Raw genomic sequence first — 22852 nt, forward strand, 5'->3', positions numbered from 1 at the left:
ACTTCTATTTATCACCCATTTCATTAAGGAACTGTTATCTCTGGTCTCCATGTGAGATCGGAACTGTCACGTATGCTTTGAGTAGACGTACACAAACACACACACGCACACACACACACACACACACACACACACACACACACACACACACACACACACACATGCCGATATTGATCTGCAGCCAGGTGGTTGTCTCTGTTCGCCATGTGTGTGTATATGAGCCTGTACCATGTCTTTACACACACTGCGCTCTCTGACAGATTACTACATCAAACATTAATTACTACCTGCTTTATCAAAAAAGCTTTTAAGATTGAAACACGTTTTCTGTTGACAAGGAAAGTTTTTACAGACCCAGCTCTGGATTTTGGATCATATGTTTTACGTGTATTATTCATTATGGGAAAATAGACAATGAAGTTCTCTTTTGTGATTTGCGATCGTTACGATTGTTTTGGACAAATATGTGACTCCATTGGGGCTGCACCCGACAGTTCAAAGCCTTGAAGTTCTAAATCAAAATTGTATTGCTGCTGCGCAATTATTATTATTATTATTATTATTATCATGATTATTATTATTTTTGCATGTCTATTCATTCTGTTTAAACATGGTATTTTTGCACAGTTGCAAAAAGGTATTAGGTTTCCTGCACTAATATTATTAGTATCATACTATTTGTAGAAGACTCGTCTGATCCAAACATTTCCAATAACTCCAGAGCGTCCAAAAGTCAAAATGTATTGAAAAAAGACAGATGTAATCATTTCCAAAATTCACAACATGTTTTTCTCCAACTAAATATTCTGCTTCAATCCATATTTGTTGGCGTTTAGTCTTTCAAAAACAACAATTTCACTACAGTCAAGTTTGCTTTAAAAAAGCTTTAGTCAAAAATGTTCAACACGAGCTTTAAATGTAAAAAAAATACCTGCGCTGCAACTTCCTAACCTGTCCAACAATGTCCAGGATGTTCACCATGGCAACGGCACCCAGGAGGCCTTCTATAATGACCCGAGCGTGCTGTACATCTCGCTCCATCGCTATGACAACGGCAACTTCTTTCCTGGTAGTGGACATCCCAGCGAGGTAGGTCGTCTTTCATAGCGGTGCTGTGTTTTACTGCTTTGTTTGTGCTGTCATGGTGACCGTTGGGTGTTTGTGAGTGTTTGTTTGTACCTTGTGAAAACAATAGAACAAAAGAGCAACACATGAGAAACATTTATGCTTACACAACACAGGTCCTCTTTGTACACTGGATTATTTTGCTTTGACTTCTCAGAATACAGAATTCATAATAATACCACTCATGTGAAGATAGATGTGTTGGCATAGAACTATTTGGTAATGATGTGATTCCAGTGAGCCTTGTGTTGTAGCATACACTCATCAAACAGGAAGAATGATTGTAAACAGTAAATCTCATTATTTAAAACCCAAATTATAACCTCAATTTGGTCATGATGACAGAGTTTGCACTGCACATGAAAAATAGGGACAAGTAAGTATGGTATCTTGCTGTGTATAGGGGTTTAGGTTTGTTTCCTACAGTTGGGCCTCAGACCAGCCGGAGCTGTCGCTATTAGATCAAACATATTTTACTTATACCACGGGAATCTCAGCAATGTGATCCTGTAATTAAATCTGAACACAATGTGCTTGTCTTCAAGTTTATTCGGAAAATGTCTTTTCGACATCTTTCAAAATTTCTGTTCAGTGTTTTTCCAGCTTAAATAACTCATATTAGCTCACTTGCGTTTGTCTTCTGTCATTCTTGCTACTTTTTTTACTCATTCAACATGCATTTTCCAAATGCTACAAATGTGTTCATCCAGTCAATTCGCCTCGAAAGCCCGTCACACTTTGATTTTGTGTAAATGCTGCAGGTTTATTTTCCTAGTTCTAGTTTATTTCAGAAACTTCAGGGCTCTGGATGTAAGAACTTCACAACAGGATGTGTACAGTCGAATTGCATGCCTATGTTTGCATACAGGAAATTGAGATGCCTATGAATTCTGCCTGCGGTCTTACCAGAAACCAAGTGTGATGACTATCCCCAGTCAGATGAATTGACCCCAACCCACGGTGGCATTCACTACCCATTCATTCCCTCACATCCCCTCCTCTTGCTCTCCCATCCTCCCCCACAATAATGAGGATAAAATAGTCAATGTTTTCCCATAAAATCCCCCGATGAGGAACGGTACATAAAACGCTCTGCTGGCTTGGATGTGGCTTTGCCTTAAGTGGCCCCTCAACCTCTGTTGAGCTGTGTGGTAAACCTCTGGAGTCTTGCTGTCCCCCGTGTAGGTATATAACACACCATGGGGTAGGGGTGTGATGTCATAGCCATAACAGAGAGTGCAGAGTACCACACAGGAACCAGCGACGGCCTAATCCAGTCCAGCAACTCTTGAAACATAAAAGAGAGAAAGAGGACAGAGAAGAGTGCAAGAGACTTGGAGCAATAGCGAGAGTTGCATGTGTGCGTGACCATGTGTGTGTGTGTCCGTGTGCACGTGCGCGTGCATGCGGGTACATTACCAGTTGGCAAAGGACAGAAGGCCTCATGTGTTTTTAGTTTGCCCTGTGAACATCCCGTCCACTGAGAGAAGAATGGAGACAGACGCTCTGCGATGCTCATCAGCATTCTTTCAAACATCCTCTCACACCCATACACACACACACAGATTTATACACACACACACAGATTTATACACACACACACACACACAAAGGAAATTACCACGCCTTGTTGCCAAGAGTATGTCAATCACCCTCCTCATCCTGCCCTCAAACTGACACATTGACTGATGGTGAAGGGCTTTGAGAACAGCTAAATGGCTGCTAGCAGGACTACAAAGAGAAAAGCAGGAATCTTTTAAACCTTCTTTCCAAGACTCGGGCCTCAGTTCACTCTCTGCCCCAAATATGTGAGGTCAAACTGAGAGACCCTCCATCCACTCTGGCATTTTGGGAGTACACGTCAATCTCAATACAGCAAATAAAATCCACTAAAATCATTTGCAGTACGTCATAAAATGTAAATGAGTAGTGTGGAGTAATACTTGTTTTATTTGACATGTCGTACATACCAAACCTACTAAATGTCTACATACAGAATACATAGTTCTTCCAGTTATAAACAAATAATATATTTTCAATATATAAATGAAACGTTTTACAAGATCAGGCAGCAATTTTCCAAATGTGAAGTATTGCTATCCAGTATAGCTATAACCTAAAGCCGGGGAATCATAAACGGGTGTAGCTCTGTTGTGGCTCGGAGTGATTTAGAAGCCACTTGACAAATTGTATCAAAATCAAAATGGAGGGACAGGGGTGCTGAATTAATAGCCATCCGTCTTTAATTTAAGAATCATAATCACTCCCTGGTGTTGCCCTCAAGAAATTCAGAGTCTCTTTTCCTGGATTGGGACAATTGACGGTTCTGGAACAGCCCGTGCTTATTTTGTGAACATTTGACACAAATCTGTCATCGTCACACAGTTTCTCAACTTTCACTGGGACTCATTAATTTTCTTGACATTCACAAAGACTCTTTCTCTCTCTTGGTTTCTCTCTTCCCTCTCTCTCTCCCTCCATCCAGGTGGGTGCAGGTGCAGGCGAGGGCTTCAATGTGAACGTAGGATGGACGGGGGGTTTGAACCCTCCCATGGGTGACGCCGAGTACCTGGCTGCCTTCAGGTAAAGAACGACCTCGACACGTCTCTGTTAGCCATCATATTTCTTTCTTCTAAAATGAAAGGTCTGTACCTTAAATATACTTGCATACATTAAAGTCTGTCGACCCTTTACAAAAGCATAACATAGTAAGATAGAACCAAAATATCTCTTTAATATAGTATAATAAAATAACTGTTGTTTAATTTCTTCAGTGCAGCAGCTCTGTTTCGTACACAATGAGCACAGTCAGGAGTAACTGACTCACATAAGGTAAAGTTAACAATAACAACCACAGAGCTTGGGATTCAATGTAATCTGATGACTAAAAAACAATAAAATGTCAACAGTTTTTATTTACTAAAGCTTTGCTAAAATAGTTCCATCTTTATCTTAAGTTAAGACTAAAATGCCCAGACTTTTAGTCAACTAAAACTTGACTGAAAAAGAAAATATGATACAAATGAACAAGGACATTTGACACAGGACAAAATAAACATGACCTCGGGTCTGCTGTCAGTGAAGTATCGTCGTGTTGGTTTGCTAGTTTAGCTAATTAAAAACACCAGATATACAATGAAAGAATAGCAGAAAGCGACCAGGTCAAGAAAAGGCAGAAAGCATATTATTTTGATGAGGAACAGGAAAGTGTGTTGCAAGTGTGTGGGCCAGGAGGACAAACAATAAGACATTCTTTTACTCCTCCTGGTTGAAGCCCACTGGGATGCAACACCTGTGAGACATACTTGTACAAGTTTATTTTCATGCAACTACACTGTAATGTTGGATCTTGTTCACTATGATGGATTACCTGTTGTATCTCAAGATGGTTTCAAATCTGATTCCTGATTTCCTCAGAAAAATGGTTGGCAGCAATCGATGTCTACACACTCTGTATTAAATGGGCAAAACATGGATATGTTTTTCTGCGGTGATATAAGCCACAGCTTTCCATTGATCGTTGAGCTAAAAACAAAACCATACACGGATGTGTTAGCAAGACTAACCTTTTCTCTCACCACAATTTTCATTTAATTTTTCCTGAATGAATATACTTCATGGTTCCACTCCCCACTGTAACAAACTGGCTCGCCACCAGATGATTAAACATTATGCGAGCTCTACACAGTTCTGCATGCAGCAGGCACAGTGGGTGGGCCCCTCGTCAAAGGAAAGATGCTAATGAGCTAACCCATACTGGTAAAAAAATCCAAAGAGCCAATAGGCAGGCTCGGAAACACTAAGTCCAGTGTTTACTGGAGCTCTGGATGCTAATTAAGAAACAACTGGTCTTTTCCTGAGCAGCCGTCTGGTTTTGGTATTTTTCATCTAGTTTGGGAAATGGCAAGTGTTTTCATGTGTAAAACTTCCTCAGTTAACCACACTGCAGTACTGTACCGTATTGTGTGTTACTCCGAGAAACTTTGCCCCGTATCAAAGCTCTGTGGAGAAGGAGTGTCCCGGTGGTCCAGTGGTTTGAGGCACATACCATGAAGCTGTGATGTCCGGGGCGCATATCCGCCCAAAGACCTTTGTTGCATCTCCTTTACTGCCAGTGTCAACTATCTAATTAAGGCAACAAATTCCATAATAATAATAAAAATGTGATTTGCAGCAAGATAATAAAGATTATTAAAAAGTAAAACACGTGAAACGGCACAGGAGGGATTTCCGTGGATTTTCAGTGGGCTTTGCCACCACTCTGTAGATTCACTGGTGCAACTAAATGCATAACACGATATACAGACAAAATTTAATGCATCATGAATCCATGTTTATGCAATTAAGCATCCAGTTCGGTGCCAGTTCTGTAATTCAATTTGAATACATGATTTAGACGACGGGATGTTCCAGACTGTGTGTTTTCTCTTTAGGATGGAACAGAAAACTGGCGGTTGTTGATGATGTGTGTCTCTGTTTTTGGGTGTGTGTGTTAGTGACAGGGGAAATATTGTGGTCGAAAAGTGGCGGTGGGACTCTAGTACAATCAAGAGAAAGCTCAGCTGCGTTGAGATTAAGTGTCATGACGTAGTGTGTGTCTATGTGTGGACGATTACTAAGGTGGTCAGAATTTTAGGTCTAATCACCGGTAGCACTGCACACACACACGTAACATCCAGACTCAAAGGAAGAGCATAAGTAATGTATATATTTTGGCTTGTGCATAGCATGTATGGATGCATGCATGCACATATTTTCATATGCATTTTTAGGTGACTACTGATGAATGACAAACTATGGAAGAGAGGAGAGCAGAAGAGAGGAGAAGAAGTGGGGGGTGCATTGTTAGGGAATCCAAAGGCGGTGTAATTAGGCCCAATGGATCCCAGATGGCTGGCTGTCAGTGACGTGAGAAGAGGGACGAGCTCCTAATAGGAACCAGACGCACACAAACGCCTTTGAACTGCCGCTGAGAGAGAGAGAGAGAGAGAGGGAGAGAGAGAGCGAGAGAGAATCAAACGCGGCATGGGCCGTGCGCTCTTGCTAAATAACTGGCAGCGGGAGACGAGAGGAAGTAAGGAGGCGAGCATAGAGGCGAGGAAAGTGGTCTCCCCTGAGTAGAGCAAACAGTATGTGGGCGTCTCAGTCCAGATATGTCAAGGGTCTCATTTTTATCTGCTTGTGTCACTCGCAAAAACAGAAAGTTTTCACCACCTGCCTAAATTTGCTTTGCTCCAACCGTCTTTTTGATCTTTATATATCCAGGAAAGTTTTGCAGAGCGCTCATGCTTTTTTTTTCTTTTTTCAGCAGTGCTCTGCTTCACATTTAAACAGTTGCACACATTCACACCTGGGAGTTACCCCACCTTCTAGTGTTGGCCACTTACCAGGAGTGAATCGAGAACAGAGATCAAGCGCTTGGAAAACGGCCTTTGATAATTAATCTTTCATCATTTTTAAATGGCTGGAGTTTGCAATGAAGTAAATGTTTGAAAAATTGATTTCACTGTACAAGTGTTCCAGTCGCAAATGAATCACCGTCCATGCAGTGATTCCAGTTTGATGTTTGTTTTTGTATTCTGTTCATTACAATAACTAATCTGTTTGTGTCTGTTCTGATGTTAAATCAATCCCTCAATGACTTCCTCTCTCACATTATTAAATCGTATTCACTGTTCACTGTTCAAAGTTCTCGTTTTCTTTTTACAAACTATGAACACCTGTTGAAAACATGACTTTTTTAATAGTACTATCTAATTTCAGCCAGCCCACAGGGCTTGAATGAATGTATGATACGATGCAGTATTTGGTTCACAGCATGTTGCTTCCTCTCCTCCTCCTCAGAACTGTGGTGATGCCCATTGCCCACGAGTTTTCCCCTGATGTGGTGCTGGTGTCCGCTGGCTTTGATGCTGTCGAAGGACATTTGTCATCACTGGGAGGCTACAAGGTCACAGCCAAGTGTAAGCCTCAATCAGCCCCTTGTTCACATTAACATACTCTCACACACAGACATGGACATAGATATTAATATGCGTTAACATCGCACAAAGTGCCATCTGATAATGATTTCTCTGGTGTTGGTGAAAGCGAGTGTTAGTTTCCTGGTTGACCTCTGCCTCATATGAACCTGCTTTTGTTTTTATTACCAGCCGAGACAGTAACGCTGGTATTGTTTTCACGTTGTGAAACAACACAGTGTGTGTGTGTCCTGGAGACACCTACTGTAGTGGGAACTACCACAGAGGAGGTTGTGAGTACTTTTCCCGGTGTTTATAATTCTGCGGATAGATTTTGTGACCGCACCAGCGTCACAACCGTGCAAGAGGCAGTCACGATACAGATGTGTAGTTGAGATCAAAATGAAGGCTGAGTTGGAAGATGGGTTTGGTCTGAGCAAGGGAGACGGGGGGGCCATTGGCCCTCCCAGTTTACACCCCTGGCCCGATTTTGCGTTGCAGGCTGATGTGATTCCATCGCAAGATGGTCTGTAGTTTTACTTCTGTTTAGAGTTAAAAGTTTTATTTTAATATCCCTATTTTGAATGCACAGATACTGAGCCAGATTGTGTTACTAGAATACTCCCAACTAAGTTTTGGGACAAATTGTAGAATCATAAAGGTTGTTCATTCCACACAGTTCCACTGTTTTCAGGGATAAACACTCACACAGCTGAACAGGCTTAAGTTTAGATGTGACAGAAACATTCCAAAACTTCCTGAGTGCAACTTTGTAGAGAAATTTAAGTTGTTGTTTTTTTCACTAATTTGAGAAAGAATGTAGAATCACACGTGTAGATTGTAAATGATCTGAATAGCAATGAGTTGCATCTACACTGCAGGGAGCTGAGCTCTGAACTCATGATGGTGACACCAGCATGGAAACATTCACAGCAATTTTGAGGCTGGCGTGGATTACGACAAACCTTTGCCAACACTGAACAAATTAATGTTTTAATCTCGTTAAACAATATCTGGGGACAAATCCCTGATCAGTCAGGATCTGACTCAACCTGTGGATGTGTGTCTACCAGGTTTTGGCTTCCTGACCCGTCAGCTAATGTCACTGGCCGGGGGTCGGGTGGTCCTGGCTCTGGAGGGGGGACATGACCTCAAGGCCATCTGTGATGCCTCTGAAGCCTGCGTCAGTGCCTTGCTGGGCATGGAGGTGAGGTGTGTGTGTGTGTGTGTGTGTGTGTGTGTGTGTGTGTGTGTGTGTGTGTGTGTGTGTGTGTGTGTGTGTGTGTGTGTGTGTGTGTGTGTGTGTGTGTGTGTGTGTGTGTGTGTGTGTGTGTGTGTGTTTCTGTAGAGATACACAGTGTGTTCCATCCTCTAACCACTTACTCTGTCATGTCCCAGGTGGAGCCTCTGTCCCAGTCCGTGTTGGACCAGAAGCCTTGTGAAAATGCTGTACAGTCGCTGCAGAGAGTCATCCAGTTTCAGGGTGAGAACTGGACACCTCCACACAACACATCCTGTAGAATCTACAGCAGCAGCACTTTGAAAAATACATACACATTTGAGTGTTTTCTGTTATGATGAGTCTTGGGTGCATCAACAAAGAAATCAGCCACATATTAACACACACAACTTTACATCCTATATGCATATAGACCAATGGAGTGAAAAAAAATTAACAAGTCCAGCATGTTTCCAGTTTTGCGAACCTGCCGCTCACCTGCAAAGCTCAGCATTGGAACCGACCCGCTACCTTCAAATTATCGCTAAATCAATTCCAGACCTGACCGGGCCTGACACGTTAAGACTCACAACCTGAACAGTAGGCTTCCAAATACGCTCTGAGCTGGCTTGCTGGGCAGTATATGCAAAAAACATGTTACATGTGCAGATTGCACAGGCTGAAACGCCCTCCACGTTTTCAGTAAATAATTTTCACTTGTGTTTCCACCTGAGCAGACCATCACTCTCTCCAGAAGCTAAGCCATGCGTAACATGAGGCACAGCGTGGACTGGAGACCTGCATTAGTCATTTAAATCTTCCGACAGGACACCGGGATTTTACTGTTAACAGACCTTGTGTGCGGCGAGCCGTTTGACTGTTACATCTCCAAACACCATGTTTTAATTCTTTTGTCTCTAAATATAAGGGCTGTTTAAGGACATAAGGCATACATTATGTTTACCAGATAATTACTGCAGCAGCACAGGCTACACTCACAGCATTTTCCCTGTCGGTCACATTTTCTGTGCTGCTTCTCACCTTTAAATATTCAAACATGGAAATCAGTTTTACGACAAATATAGAATAATATGCTAATCTTGAGTCCCAGCAAGAACTCGATTTTTATGTCTTCGTGGGCCCCATAGTGTTGATTGTGGGGTCAAAGACCTCCCATATTTCACTGGTGCTGATCCTTTGTTCTTCTAGTAGTTCTACTAGTTGTTTGCAAGTATTGGAATTTGGAAATCCACCTGTTACTGTTGCACCAGATAATAGTCTGACCACCATGTTCACCGCCTTATACGTGGGAGGATTTCAAGTCAAGTCCATTTCTATTAATAGAGCCACAATTGACATAGAGCTCAAGAAGAGCAACAGAGGAGCCAATAAGCTACAAATTATATTACATTTTACAGTAAACGTTTAAACTTTTACATTTTGTATCCGACATGAAAACTTCTGCTTTGCAACTTTGCTTCTGCTACTATTGTGAGCCGAGATTGAATATTTCACAAGCTTGGGGAATATTTTCAATTCTCGATCCACTTTTCTTGTTTTATGATTCCATTAGTTACAATTAACCGAAAATAATTCAGTTTCCATTTCTACAAAGTGTTCAGCATCTTTTTTTTCCTCTCTCAGTCTCCTCATCCCTCCTACTCTCTGGCCACCTCTCCTCCTTAACATCCCTGTCTCCCATCCCTCCCTCCAGCCGTCCCACACACAGACAGACGCACACACACACACACGGCCGCCCTGGCTCCAATTATCTTCAAACACTTCTCTGGCACACGACCTTCGCAACATCCCCTCCTGATTGCACACAAATGTTATCCCAACCAAATTAGATTAATTAAAAATATTTGCAAAGCCACAAGAATGTTAAGCCCATAATTTAGGCCCGGGGTGAAATATATGCTATTTGCATGCATAGCCAGAACACACACACACATGCACACGCTCATAGACGCGTTTGCAAACACTGATTGATTTTACTTCAACTGTGCGTCGCAGAACTCGAGCCTGCAGAGCCTGAATGAACAGATTGACTTTGAGTTTACATTTCAGAAATGATCAACCTGGATATTTAGACCAGGGGCTGTTTATATGACGGTCAATGCTTATATTCAGATCAAACAGCTACAACTGGTGGATCAAACACCAAGTACTGCTTTTTTAATAATGCAGTGCAGGCACTTTCCCTCAAGGAACCAGTCTGAATGAAAACAACACTGGAATGCGGAAAACTGAGGCCATTAATCTTTCTCTCTTTCGGCTCCTCTCCCTCTTTTTCCTCTCCTTGCTTCCTGCAGGTGAGTACTGGCAGAGTGTGAAGGACTCGGCCGCTACAATGGATCTGTCCTACCTGCACGCGCAGAGACGGCGGCTGAGACGGGACTCGGACAGCGAGGCCGTCAGCGCCATCGCCTCGCTGTCAATGGGAGCTATCGCCTCTGACAAGTAGGGACTGACATTTCATATCTTCTGCTTTTCTGCCATAAATTTCCCTCGGGATAAATAAAGTATCTATCTATATATCTAGCAACGTTACAATACTGAAGTTTATGTATCTTACAATCTTTCTCTTTCTCTCGTTCATCAAGGAGACAGACAGAAAAACTGACAGAGAAAGGTGACTCTCTATAAATAAATAAAAAGAGTCTCCTGACTGCTGCCTTCAACCAAGTCTCACACATACACACACACACACACACACACACACACACACACACACACACACTCACACACACACATACACACACACACACACACACACTCACACACACACACACACACACAGAGAGCTATGCATTTGGACCATCACTGGAAGCAGATGTCCTCCTCAGTTCGACCACTGTATTCATCGCCTCACAAAAAACTCCTCCACCTGCATAACTACTGGCTGATTCAAACACTCACTGAGCGACAACATCATTCACCTGAGCAACATGCATACTCTCATGACGCCTCTACAGGCTTTTTCTCAAGAGGACATCGCTCACTGAAATGAGAAAAAGTTGAAAAGATAGACAACCAGAGGCGGATTAGTGAAGGATCTCCGCTCTGTTGTAGCATTGGGAGCTGACAACACACACACTTGACAAAGCACAGCTCCGCAACTTTAAACATCCACCTTGTAAATGATTCCCACAAGAACTGGTGTAACCTTGAAGGCGGGGTCAAAGGTCACCCGGGCTTACTAGAGCCAATCACTCCGCGCGGAAGGAGTCGTCCCCGCAGGACGTGCCGGTGAAGGAGAGCAGACATGTCCTCCGCGTCCCACTATGATGATGTCATTTATCTGAACGTGACAAAGATCCGATGAAGGAAAAAGATCGGGAGCTTCTGATCGTTTTGCACTGCAGCGTTCGGCCATGTTGACAATCAAACGACTTGTTTGTTCATGTTTTGTACTTTATTTTTTGAATATTCACTCATTTGACCTTTGGCACACATTTTTGTGAATGTCAGCCGGAGATGTTTAAGATTCCAGTAAGAAGCTACAGTGAAGTCTGACGTACACATGTTTCAGATTGTTTTGTATGTCCACATATTTTCTTAAATCGCTTTTTCTCTTGGCCTGTCGGGCGAGCATATGCAGCAAGACTCTGGATGGCTGCAGTTATTGTTTAATGCTCCCCAGCAGATAAAAGCAGCCTTTGATGAAGTGCATCTTAAAGTGTAGACATACTGTAGTTTTTTATCAGTGGCATTAGTCACAATGAAGAGATAATACCTCTCGACTTTGGAGTATCGATATCAGGGGAGGAAGAGATTCTTTACACGTCAGCAAAGACAGAAATCACCCATGATGCCTCAGTGCAGCGTGACCACTCAGAAATGATTGTATATGTGACAATGCAGATCACATTTTGGACGAGACCATCCAAAGACTTAATGACAATTACACACTTAAAGTGCACTTACATTGCCCTCAGGATGGGAGGGGTCTTTAAATCTGAACTTTGATAATGTTTGTTAAGTGGACCAGTGTTTCTACCTGTGGATAAGCATTCCTGCTGTACTTTTTAAAATGTGTCCTTCGTTCGTCATTGACTTAGCAGCGCTGTGTTTACCGTCAACGACAGGGATGTTTTTTCGGCCCGGACCAAACAACAAAGTTTTAGCAGTTAAGATGGAGCAATAGTACTGAGATAGTTGAATATCCACACAGTGCAATTGGACACAGGTTAAGCGCAACCAAAGTTTATGAGAACAATGTGCCGTCCCTGGACTGGCATGGCTTAAAGAACTTCAAAGACTTTGAAGAGTTTGTGAATGTTTCTTTTTTCTCTCCAAACAGTTGAACAGCACCAAAAGCACAAGACGGATATATAAACAAATTCATTTCTCCAAAAAGAAAACCTATTTATACATTCAGATTCTGTGTCTTTGAAGTGCTCTTTGCATGTCTAACACAATTTTGACGGTGCTATGGATCGTTTTGTTTTTTTTCAAGTGCAGTACGTTTGCTTTTTTTGTTTCTTTCTTTCTTTATGTTGCATTGTGTACGCAACTCAAAACCTGCCGAGTCTTTGTTAATGTAATGAAAATGTGAAAAATAATGACGGCGAGTTTCCGCTCCATATCATGAAGGACAGTCCAAGTGTAGCTTTGTGTAGTTTTACGAGAACATTCATGACAGCGACCTGACAAATCTCATGTCTTATCTTTCGTCTTAATTCATGAAAATTACTTATTTTTGTATTTGATCTGAAAAAAGGAACCCTGTGCGTACTTAGAGACCAAATTGTCAGCCTGTGTGCCTTGAAGTGAAGCTGACCAACCTGTGTGAAGGTAGCCTTAACAAACTGGATCTTAATAAAACTGCAGGAAAATTAATGAATTATTTTTCTCTTCACTGACTCTCTGTACAGTGTACATAAGGACTTTGTTTTGTTGTCTGCCTTTGTCTTTTCTACTGTTTTTGTTTCCAAAACCTAAATAAAGGTAACTTCTATACATTTGAATAAGATCATTCATTTATTTCTATAAATATATAATCTTGAATCACTTTATTTTGGCAAATTCACCACGGCTTCCTGTCCTGAAATACGACTAAATGCCGACCATTATTCCTTTGATTATCAAGATATTACACTCATATACAGCATCAAGAAAAGTTTTATTGTCCACAGGAGTTGACATAATAAAGATTATCAAAAGCAAATGCAAATCAACACAAAACGGTAAACAGTAATTAGACTACTTATGGTCTCAAATGAATCCTCTATGTTATGGCTGGAATCACTTCATCACTTTGGCGCATTTTACAAGAAACGTTCTTTATTTTTTTTGCATTATTTAGTGAAAATGGTTTTTAGCAAGTTTGCAAAGATATTTTTTTAAAGCGGCGGGAAAAAGACATACATTAATCAGACCGTCTTGCATTTTAAAATACAACTTTCTGCGACGCTCACTTATAACAGAAAAGCTAAAGTGAAAATAAACAGAATAGTGGCTGAACTGTGATCAGTGGTTTAAGACATTTTCCCATTGGCATTTTCATTAAAGCCAAGTGTAATGCATGAGCAGAGTTAAAGTTATACAGTGTGCATACACCAAATTCACAAACAGATACACTTTAAACCCCCAAAGTACACAGAAAGCTATCCAGTTACTACAGCACAACAAAGCAGAAGATCTGCGTCAGATTCCACATGCTCCTCTTTTTCCCACAAGAGAGCCAGAGCGATTAGCTTATTAGCATTTTAGCTGTAAACATTCATTGGCTGTGACCGCCCTCTAACCATCACTGTGCCATTATCATTAGTCATCTTAATGTCTGTCTGGCAGTGAGTCATCCGATGCAAAGAGGATGATGGTTATCACGGTGTTACTCAAGGCACTCAAACCAGCAGCCATTTTGTTTCATTGTCAACGCAGGCCAGCTGTTTGTTTGTTTTTTCTCCTTGTTTTCGTCATTCAAAATGTTCAGCGCTCGACTGTCGTGTCTCCTCACCGGTGTTTCAGAAACACAGAACTGTTAGAGTCAAGCTGCAAGAATACATCTCAGTGTCATGAGTCGAGCACGTGTCCAGAGAAAGAGATCAAAAAATGGGGGATTGTCTGGTGAGGCGGGAACACGTTTCTTCTTTGAGTGTAGAGAATTTTCCATTTGTCGGTTTTCTGCAGAGATGAGAAACACGGAGATGAGTTAACATTGTAAGTATAACACTAAGACATTTAATACCTGTGTGTCATTCTGTAGCATATTTGTGCAAAAAGGAAGTACAGTGGAAGTCTCTGAGATGTGTGTTGAGTTTATAAAATGTGTACAAACAAACAAACACTTTGGTTTAGTGGAAGAAATCCCTACAGCTCCTTTAACTTCTCCTCTCTTGATTTAACAAGCAAACATTTCATCTGGAGCGTTCTCAGTTCACCCTAATTACAGTGTGCCTTTCCATGCTTCAAGAAAGACACACAGAGAGAAGAAGAAGAAGTCAGCAAGAAAGAGTTGGACGTATGTTTGTGGCTGTCAGCCCGTCACATGACTTTCATTATGCCATAAAAGCACTAATGTGTAAATTGACAGACAAAAGTGCAGGGCGGCTTATTTCTTGTTCAGACAAAACTTTTGAAACTCACATTTATCCGTCTGATTATACAATATTTAAAATTACAGATTGCAGGATGGATAAATATATCATTTAAGGTCATTCAGACAAGAATTGTTCATTAGGAAATATTATTTATTAGTATGAAGAAGGAAAATAATTAAGTTTGCTATGTTTCTCCTGTTTTGTTTGTTGTGTGTTTGACTGTATATGTGTGTGTGTGTGTGTGTGTGTGTGTGTGTGTGTGTGTGTGTGTGTGTGTGTGTGTGTGTGTGTGGACCCCTGGAAGAAAAGCTTATCTTTGTTTATCATAGTTTGTATTGGTAGCGGCGGAGTCTGCCACTGGTGCACTGGATTTAGATTGTCTACCTAAGCACAAGAGATTCACATGAAACACATTGAATGTGCTTCTGCAGTTTTTTTGGAGAGAAACTTTTAATTTTCCCTTTTTCTTAAATTACTGAAACTTTTGCTTAAATCACACACGACTCTTTCTGTCTCTGTGAATTGTGCGTATAAATGTTTAACAGACCCTGATACATTTTGGACCAAAGTTATGTGCCGTTTTGTCGCCTACGTGTCAAACCAGAAGTCATTCCTCCATGGCTCTCTATCCCAGCAGCTGTCTGAGCAACAACAACACACATACAACTGCACCAGCACATATGCGCGCAGCAGTCAAATGCACACACACTAATGCACACACACACACACACACACACACACACACACACGCACACAACCCTCCCACCTGCGCTCGCCTCACAGTTGAGGCTCTCTAAAAATAAAGATGACTATCAGAAGCCACAAGTTCTGGATGAGACTTTTAAAACGCAGATGAGCCGCAGAGGACTTTACATCTGGTCCCAGATCAGTCCGGAGAGAAAGCCAGAGATTTAATATGCACAGCAGAGCATCCAACAGCTGGTCAGTGCAAACTGTAAAACACACACACACACACACACACACGGACGCAGCAGAGCCAGGAGTTCCGGCAGAGGAAAGAGCAGTGACAGGCATTTTGATTATAGTATAAACAGAAGGGAGAGTATTGTTTTTTCCAACTCAAACAGAACAATCCTCTCATTCTGAGCCAGACACACACCAACCCAAAATCATGCTCATCAAAATGTACAAAACTGTCCGCTGTGTGTTCATGTTCGTGTGTGTTAGTGTATGCTATAGACTCTCAAGGAAAAAGGTTCTGTAAATTACAAAAATAAAGGATACTTCTACTTTCCGTGAAGTATATATACAGATGGCTGTAAACCCAGGTCAAACCAATTATCTCCTTATTTTCTTAGTAAGAAACTGCATTGGGTGGACACAATTACTGAAACACCTTTAACATTTAATGAATTACAGTCTCAAATCACTTCTCATGGAACATTATGCACTATATATATTATACACGCTATATTGTCAAGTGTTCCAATTATTTGATCCACCCCTTGGATATCATCTACCCTGAAGGAGATGTGGATCAAGAGAAGCAGGATTGTTAAACTTTCAGAAAACTAACAAAGAGGCGGCAACTTAAATATCTGGATGAAATCCTTGATAAGTTGGATGTTCTGTGGGTATTCACATACAGGAGTGATTTACATGTAATTTAATGCATGTATACATACTGTTTTAAGTTACCTCCCCCCCCACACACACACACACACATGCATGCACGTTCTGTCTTTGATGTTTCTCAGACTCTTTCTAACCTCATCATCTTTCCTAAACTTAGACGTTCAGGTCAGTTTCAGGCCTTGAATTTCTAGCTCTTTCTGTGGCGGCCCCTACAGAGCTGATGATAACAGGCAGAGCAGGCAAAGTGGTAGGTAATAACTACCGCGTTGCGTTCAAGGACACACTCAGCTACCACGTGCAGGGGCCTTGGCATTCCATCCACAGCACTGAGTGGAGCCCTCGACGTCTGCTGCAGAGGCCACTGGAGGTTTAATAATAACGCGGAGTGGAACACCTGCAGTGTGCACATGGCCAGTGGCTGCATGTATGTGTGTGTGTGTGTGTGTGTCTGGACAGTGTAATGTATATATGTTGTAGGTAGCCTGTGTAGTAGTACTTGTAATGTGTAACTGTGCGAATGCTGTGTGTGCTTGTATTAATTTCTATGTATGTGCCTTTTGAAAGTGTTTACTTTCACCTGTCATCTCATGTCATTTATGTCTCTGCACTTTGTCACATTTCTGCCCCTCGCTCCTTTTTCAATTTAACTGCTTATCTTGTATGTTGTCATTTTACTTTGAAGGACTTCCTGGCTGCCTTTTGTATCCAGAAAAACTCTTAAGTCTTATGAAACTAAAACCAGAAGAGAACATCTGCAAGTGTATTCCTGTTTACTAATCTGCAGATGTGCACACACACACACACACACACACACACACACACACACACACACACATACACACACACACACACACACACACACACACACACACACAGGTAATTAAAGTGCACTGCAAACACATACACACACACACACACACACACACACACACACACACACACACACACACACACACTACACAGGTAATTAAAGTGCACTGCAAACACACACACACACACACACACACACACACACACACACACACACACACACACATACACACACATACCGTTACACATGTACATGCGCTGACACACACACAGGCTCGTGTGCCTGACCCTAACCCTGGTACACACACCTTCCTAATACCTCACAACTGTTTCCAATCTAAAGGTTCCTGCTTGTCTGGGCCCCGGCGGGGCCTGATTGCACGATACAAGATCCTGAGGAGAGAGGGCAAGGCTGCAGGGGAGAGAGAGAGAGAGCGAGAGAGGGAGAGATGTGCCTCCACTTATTTCTCCTCACTCTCCCTTTCTTTCCCTCCTTTCATGCTGTACCTGTGCAGGAATCTGGTGTCTGTTAAAATGGTTGAAAAAAAACAGACCCTGTGTGAAGTCGATCCTACAGATTCTGGAGGAAAACATTTGTCTTAAATACATCAGAGGTCTGTCAAACACAGGAGAGTTTAGATTACGGTGATGATAATGTGCTGTTAGCTCAGTTTAGTCAATAAAGTGAAACAAGCCAAAGTGCTTAAAAATTCTTGCTTTAAAACAACCTTTGATTATGTTTTATCTATGTTATTGTATTAATTGTGTTATTTCTGTATGTTTTTATTATGGTCGTGACTTTAAGAGAGTTATTTTCATATACTGGATGTGCTTGGACATGATTTATATATATATATATATATTTCTTTTATTTCTTTCATTTCTTTTAATACAAACATGTTGATACTTTGTAATCTGATTTTAAAATTATTATTTGCTTTATATCTAATTTCTTGATCATTTTGGAATTGTTATAATTCCATGCGAAGCATTTTGCATTGCTTACATAAAATATTCTATACAACCTATATATTACATGTAAGTTAAGTTTGTTTAGATCTGTGTTGTTTTTTAATGTTCTTATATATATATATGTATATATATATTTCTTTAATGTCTTTTAAAGATTTCTTTTACACTGACAATCTTTTTTTTTGCAAGAGTTGCACCCAAAATGGCACAAACTGAGTCAGAACAAACACTTGATTTGATGCTTTATATTATCTGAGTTACGTAACATTTATTAACTAAGTCAGTTTTATGTAACAAAAAACAACTAAATAACAGCCAATAAATGACAGTATATTAAACTTTAAAAAAAATTAAAGAAGAATAAAATAGGCGTTTAGTGATCAGCGATTCTTTTTTAATGTGACAACAGATACTGTTGAACTAAACACATTCACTGTAAAACATTAGAATTAGATACAACATTTGTTTTATAATGTAACTGACATGATCTTATTCCAAAATGTTATTATATACGTTGGAAATACGTTTTCGTATATTTAAAATTACAAAATACACGATCTACACGAGAAGGTTTTATATTTATACACCTGGATGAAGAAAATCCAAACTACTGTATGTAAACAAAGGCTGTGTTGATGTGTTTTAATTTAGTTATTTTACTAAAGTTGTAATTAAGTCTATTGAGATTGTATTATTCATTTATAAATATGTCAGTGTTTGTGCTGCTATAGAACAACTTTGCTTTGAATTCTTTAGTCTGAAAACATCTGTGATCAATTCATTCATGCTCTATGTCTCACAGTGATTTATAAATGAAAGGTTTTTGTTTTATATTTGCTTTTATTTAAACAGGATACTTTAAGAGGTCTTGACCATCACATATTTATTTGTTTTTTATTAAAGTTGTGTCTGTGTATTTTGTTTGTAAAGTGCATTTGTGATATTTATTTGTTGAGCTGAAAGGCTACAAATACTGTAATGAAACACTCACGAGACTATTGTGAACATGGAAATAAATACAAAGACACATGTGCTGATGACATGGTGGCTAGAGAAGTCAGTGTACACATGTGCATGTTCGTGTCATGCTGTCTGTGTGTGTTTGTAGATTTTGTCCATACCTGAGGGGCTGCAGTGGAGCGTCTTGTTGCACTGGACTAACAAGGGACAGACAAGTGAGAGCAGTGGAGGAGGAAGCAATGGAGGGGAACAGGGTGAACTGTGAGAGGTTTTAGTTGCAAAGATCCAACTCTGGCTGTAGAGTAGGAGTGAACCATAAGGGAGCACATAGATGGAGCAGGAATGTATGCAGAGGTTTGAGATGAAAAGGTTAAGATCAGACCAAGAAGGGAGGAATTCAGAGGTTCAGAGGTCAGGAAGTGGGTGCAAACACAGACACGGGCGGTGGGGTGGAGATGTGGACACGAGAGGATTTAGGAGAGAAGTATCGATGGGATCCTAGTGGCTGGCGGACATTGCCCAGGCCCCCTCCATCCTCCAGACGGAGAAGGCGTAGCTCAGTCTTTCGTGGGCCAGGTAGTTGCAGCTGGCCAGCTTGGCGTCCATCTCGTCGCTCTGCAGCACCTGGTAGAGGAAGTCGATGTAGCGTGAGGCCAGCTTCAGGATCTGGATCTTGCTCAGCTTGTCCGAAGGTAGCGTGGGGATGATTTTGCGTAGGGATGAGAAGGCGTCGTTCAGGGACTGAGTGCGTTGGCGCTCCCGCACGTTGGCGATGACGCGCTGAGAGTGGAGGTCCTCAAAGGCTGGTCCAGCCGGGGGCCAAGTGGCGTGATGGCCAACGACACGACTGTCGTTGGGCTTTTTTTCACCTTCTTCGGACCGGATGGCAGCACGCTGTTGGGGCTGCCGGTGCTGCTCTCCTCCGCCTGACCGAGGCTGTCCTTCTTGGGGAAAGGGGAACGTTTTCGATTTTCTCCTTGAAGATTCTTCTTCGAACCTCTCTCCAATTCCTCTTCGCTGGCCCCCAGACCTCCTTCGGGGGAGTTGGTGCAGGACACCTCTTCTCTCATTGTACTGTCCACCAACAGCCTTTCAGCCTCCACTGCAAAGAGAAGATGCTGTGACGCTCTCTGTCAAGCAACAACAAACCTGGACTTGACAAGCTTGTGTAACAAAAGTCTTCTCTCTCTTCAAGGAAAGTTACGGCTTCTGAAGCTCCATCGAATTGGACGTCGCTCTGGCTGTCCTGTTTCCTGGTTACCTTGTTAAATTTCTCACTTTCACATTCCTCTCAACCTGGCAGACAGAACAACAACAAACCATCTGACAGGCAGGTCCACCTCCGCCTCTTTTATACCCAAACGCAAACCCCGGGGCCTGCGGGCAGTTCTCTTTGGCTAAGCGGACTTCCAGAGGGCGTGGTCCGGCCTGGGCCAGGCAGAGAAGCAGGAAGTGTGCGTTAGTTGGGCGGGCGATAGAGGAAGGGGGTAAGTGGAGCTCTCAGCCAATAAGAAGTGCTGTGTCTAATGTTGCAGGGATGTCTGAGGCTTTATGGGTTCCAGATTCTGGGGCTGGAGCGTCAGTCCGCATGCTCTCGTGTCGGCATTCTCATTCATCAATTTGTTATTAAGACAGAAATAAATCTAAACCTTTTATTTCTGAGAGTCAACAGTGTAAACTTTAATACTAAATACTTGTTATATAGTATTTTTATGAACACACATTTCGCAACAGCTTTTTTTCTGCAACATATAAGCCATCAATCATGTGCATTGATTCAGAAATAAGAATGTTTTCATTTCTGAAATGAGAGCAAGTGCGAGTTTACACTGCCACGGTTTTTATCTTGCAGACAACCAGACACTATAAAAACAAATATGTTAAACCCAGTGGACCGAGTCAATGAAAATACTGCAGATTAAAAGGCTGAAGGAGGATTTACAGGTTAAACGATGCACTTTATGGTTTGGACCATGTTTATAAATGGTACAAATTATAAATTTGGCCATGACAAACCATAAAGTCCTGCAAACCAAAAGAAAAAGGGGATGATGGGGGTTGTGCAAGCACACATCCTGGAAATTATTTCACAAGATGGGCTTTTTCCTGACATATGAGTATCTCTGTACACACTGATGTACACTGAACTACTAAAAACCTCTAAAGACATCCGTTATCTAACACCTACCCACTGCTTCTTTTAGAATAATGACGTCAGCTGCTCCTAGTCATCTATGTTGGGTTAGAATGGCAGCACAGACAGGACCCTAAATAACCCCTGACCTCAGTGACCCAGTGACCTCAGTCTGCAGAGGTGAGGGAGCACCTAATTGTGCCATCCATGGCCTCGGGGCAGAGCCGACACATGTTGCACCTCCACACCGCGAACCCATCTGGGTCTGCAGCCACTTAAAGACATTTTCTACACATTGGCAGTCGTGACACAGCAGACAGATCTTCTTGAGAAAATGACGAGACATGGCTCAGGCTCGTGTGAAGTGTGTGCAATATGGGAAGGAAACCTACAATTTGAACAAAATGACGAAAATGTACCTTTGAATCCAAATCAGTTTCCCAACATTGTGTCCGTTTATACCTTCATGCGTCACGACTTGAGTGACTCATGTCTGCATCACTGAAGAGAAATCTTGTGGGGAGTTTTCCGCTGCAGACATTTGGTACTTTTTGATGACAGCATACTTAATGGTAGCCTTTAAATTTTCAACGCCTCCAAACATCAAGAGTTGTTGCATCTTTCATGTTTCCAAAACTGATTTAAAATCAGTCGCTGTCCGGACACGACATTCAGAAACTTCTGTTATTTACCAACAAAAGTTTCCCGGGTTGTAACTAAGCCTCATTTCATTCTTGACACGCTGCTTGACAGCTTCTAGCCGACAATTTGGGTGTGATTGCCGCGGCATTTGAAGGACCGCGTGTGCAGAGAGCAGTTCAGAAGATTTTTGATGAGCCTCGTGATTGCACTGGTTTACATTTCATTCAGAGAGGGACGTTTGAACGGAAAGTAGCTCGATCCCAGTTGGGTTCAATCAACTAGGAAGAAAAAAAAAACTCATCTGGCCATCAAAGCAAGGCCATGGACAGAGACAGTGAATTATATGAGGTTGTATTTACATAACAGGCCAAGTCAACTCCAAGATTAACTGGTATTAGAATTGAGGCTTATTGGGAGCTCTGGTGGAGACAGTGGAGGGACAGGAAAGTCATTGTTGCCGAGGCTAATCTTGGGAGCTGCCGCTTACCTTTTTAGCGAAAGCATGGCTCCGTGCCACCATCATGGAAAAAATGAGCTAACGAAGCGAGTAGGCCTACAGGAATGTCGTGGCACTTCGAAGAACAGAAGGGGAGAGAAAAGAGAGCGAGAGAATGGGAGAAGAATAAGAAAAGGGGAAAAGAAAAGGAGAAGAAAGGCAAAGGGAGAAGGGGGAAAAAAGTGAGGCTGTCCAAACAGAACCAGATGCAGGAGTGTGGAGGCTTGTTTGATCTCTGTCCTCATAGGCTGATTGATGTTGCACATTTCATTTCCTTGTCAGAGTCTTGACATAATGTTTCACTAAACACTCAGGCCCTGCTCGCGTCTTCGTTTTATTTCCACGGGGGTCGTAATTAACCCTTTCTGGAGCTGAAAATAGATCATACAC

At 41.7% G+C, this 22852-nt stretch overlaps 2 protein-coding genes across 9 annotated transcripts in view; one reads left to right on the forward strand and one right to left on the reverse strand.

Moving 5' to 3' along the window:
• The window catches only part of LOC115008605 (histone deacetylase 7-like), a 44110-nt gene extending 30833 nt beyond the window's left edge, over nt 1–13277 (forward strand). For 7 of the 8 annotated variants that reach the window (XM_029432302.1, XM_029432303.1, XM_029432297.1 and 4 more), the window contains 7 exons: nt 970–1089; nt 3611–3708; nt 6970–7088; nt 8159–8292; nt 8484–8568; nt 10620–10767; nt 10911–13277. In XM_029432302.1, the coding sequence (XP_029288162.1) occupies nt 970–1089; nt 3611–3708; nt 6970–7088; nt 8159–8292; nt 8484–8568; nt 10620–10767; nt 10911–10953 (747 nt within the window). In that variant the 3' untranslated portion in view covers nt 10954–13277. Of the gene's footprint in view, nt 1–969; nt 1090–3610; nt 3709–6969; nt 7089–8158; nt 8298–8483; nt 8569–10619; nt 10768–10910 lie in introns of all 8 variants that reach the window. The other variant, XR_003832310.1, reaches the window with a different exon arrangement.
• Nucleotides 13278–13668: 391 nt separating this feature from the next.
• LOC115008538 (twist-related protein 2-like) lies at nt 13669–20475 on the reverse strand. Its single transcript, XM_029432213.1, is given in 3 exon segments — nt 13669–14436; nt 19352–20011; nt 20014–20475. Coding segments are annotated over 2 exon segments (570 nt in total). The 5' UTR covers nt 20261–20475; the 3' UTR covers nt 13669–14436; nt 19352–19688.
• Nucleotides 20476–22852: the final 2377 nt, after the last annotated feature.

The sequence above is a fragment of the Cottoperca gobio genome, chromosome 5 (genome assembly GCF_900634415.1).
Source record: "Cottoperca gobio chromosome 5, fCotGob3.1, whole genome shotgun sequence".
NCBI lineage: Eukaryota > Metazoa > Chordata > Actinopteri > Perciformes > Bovichtidae > Cottoperca > Cottoperca gobio.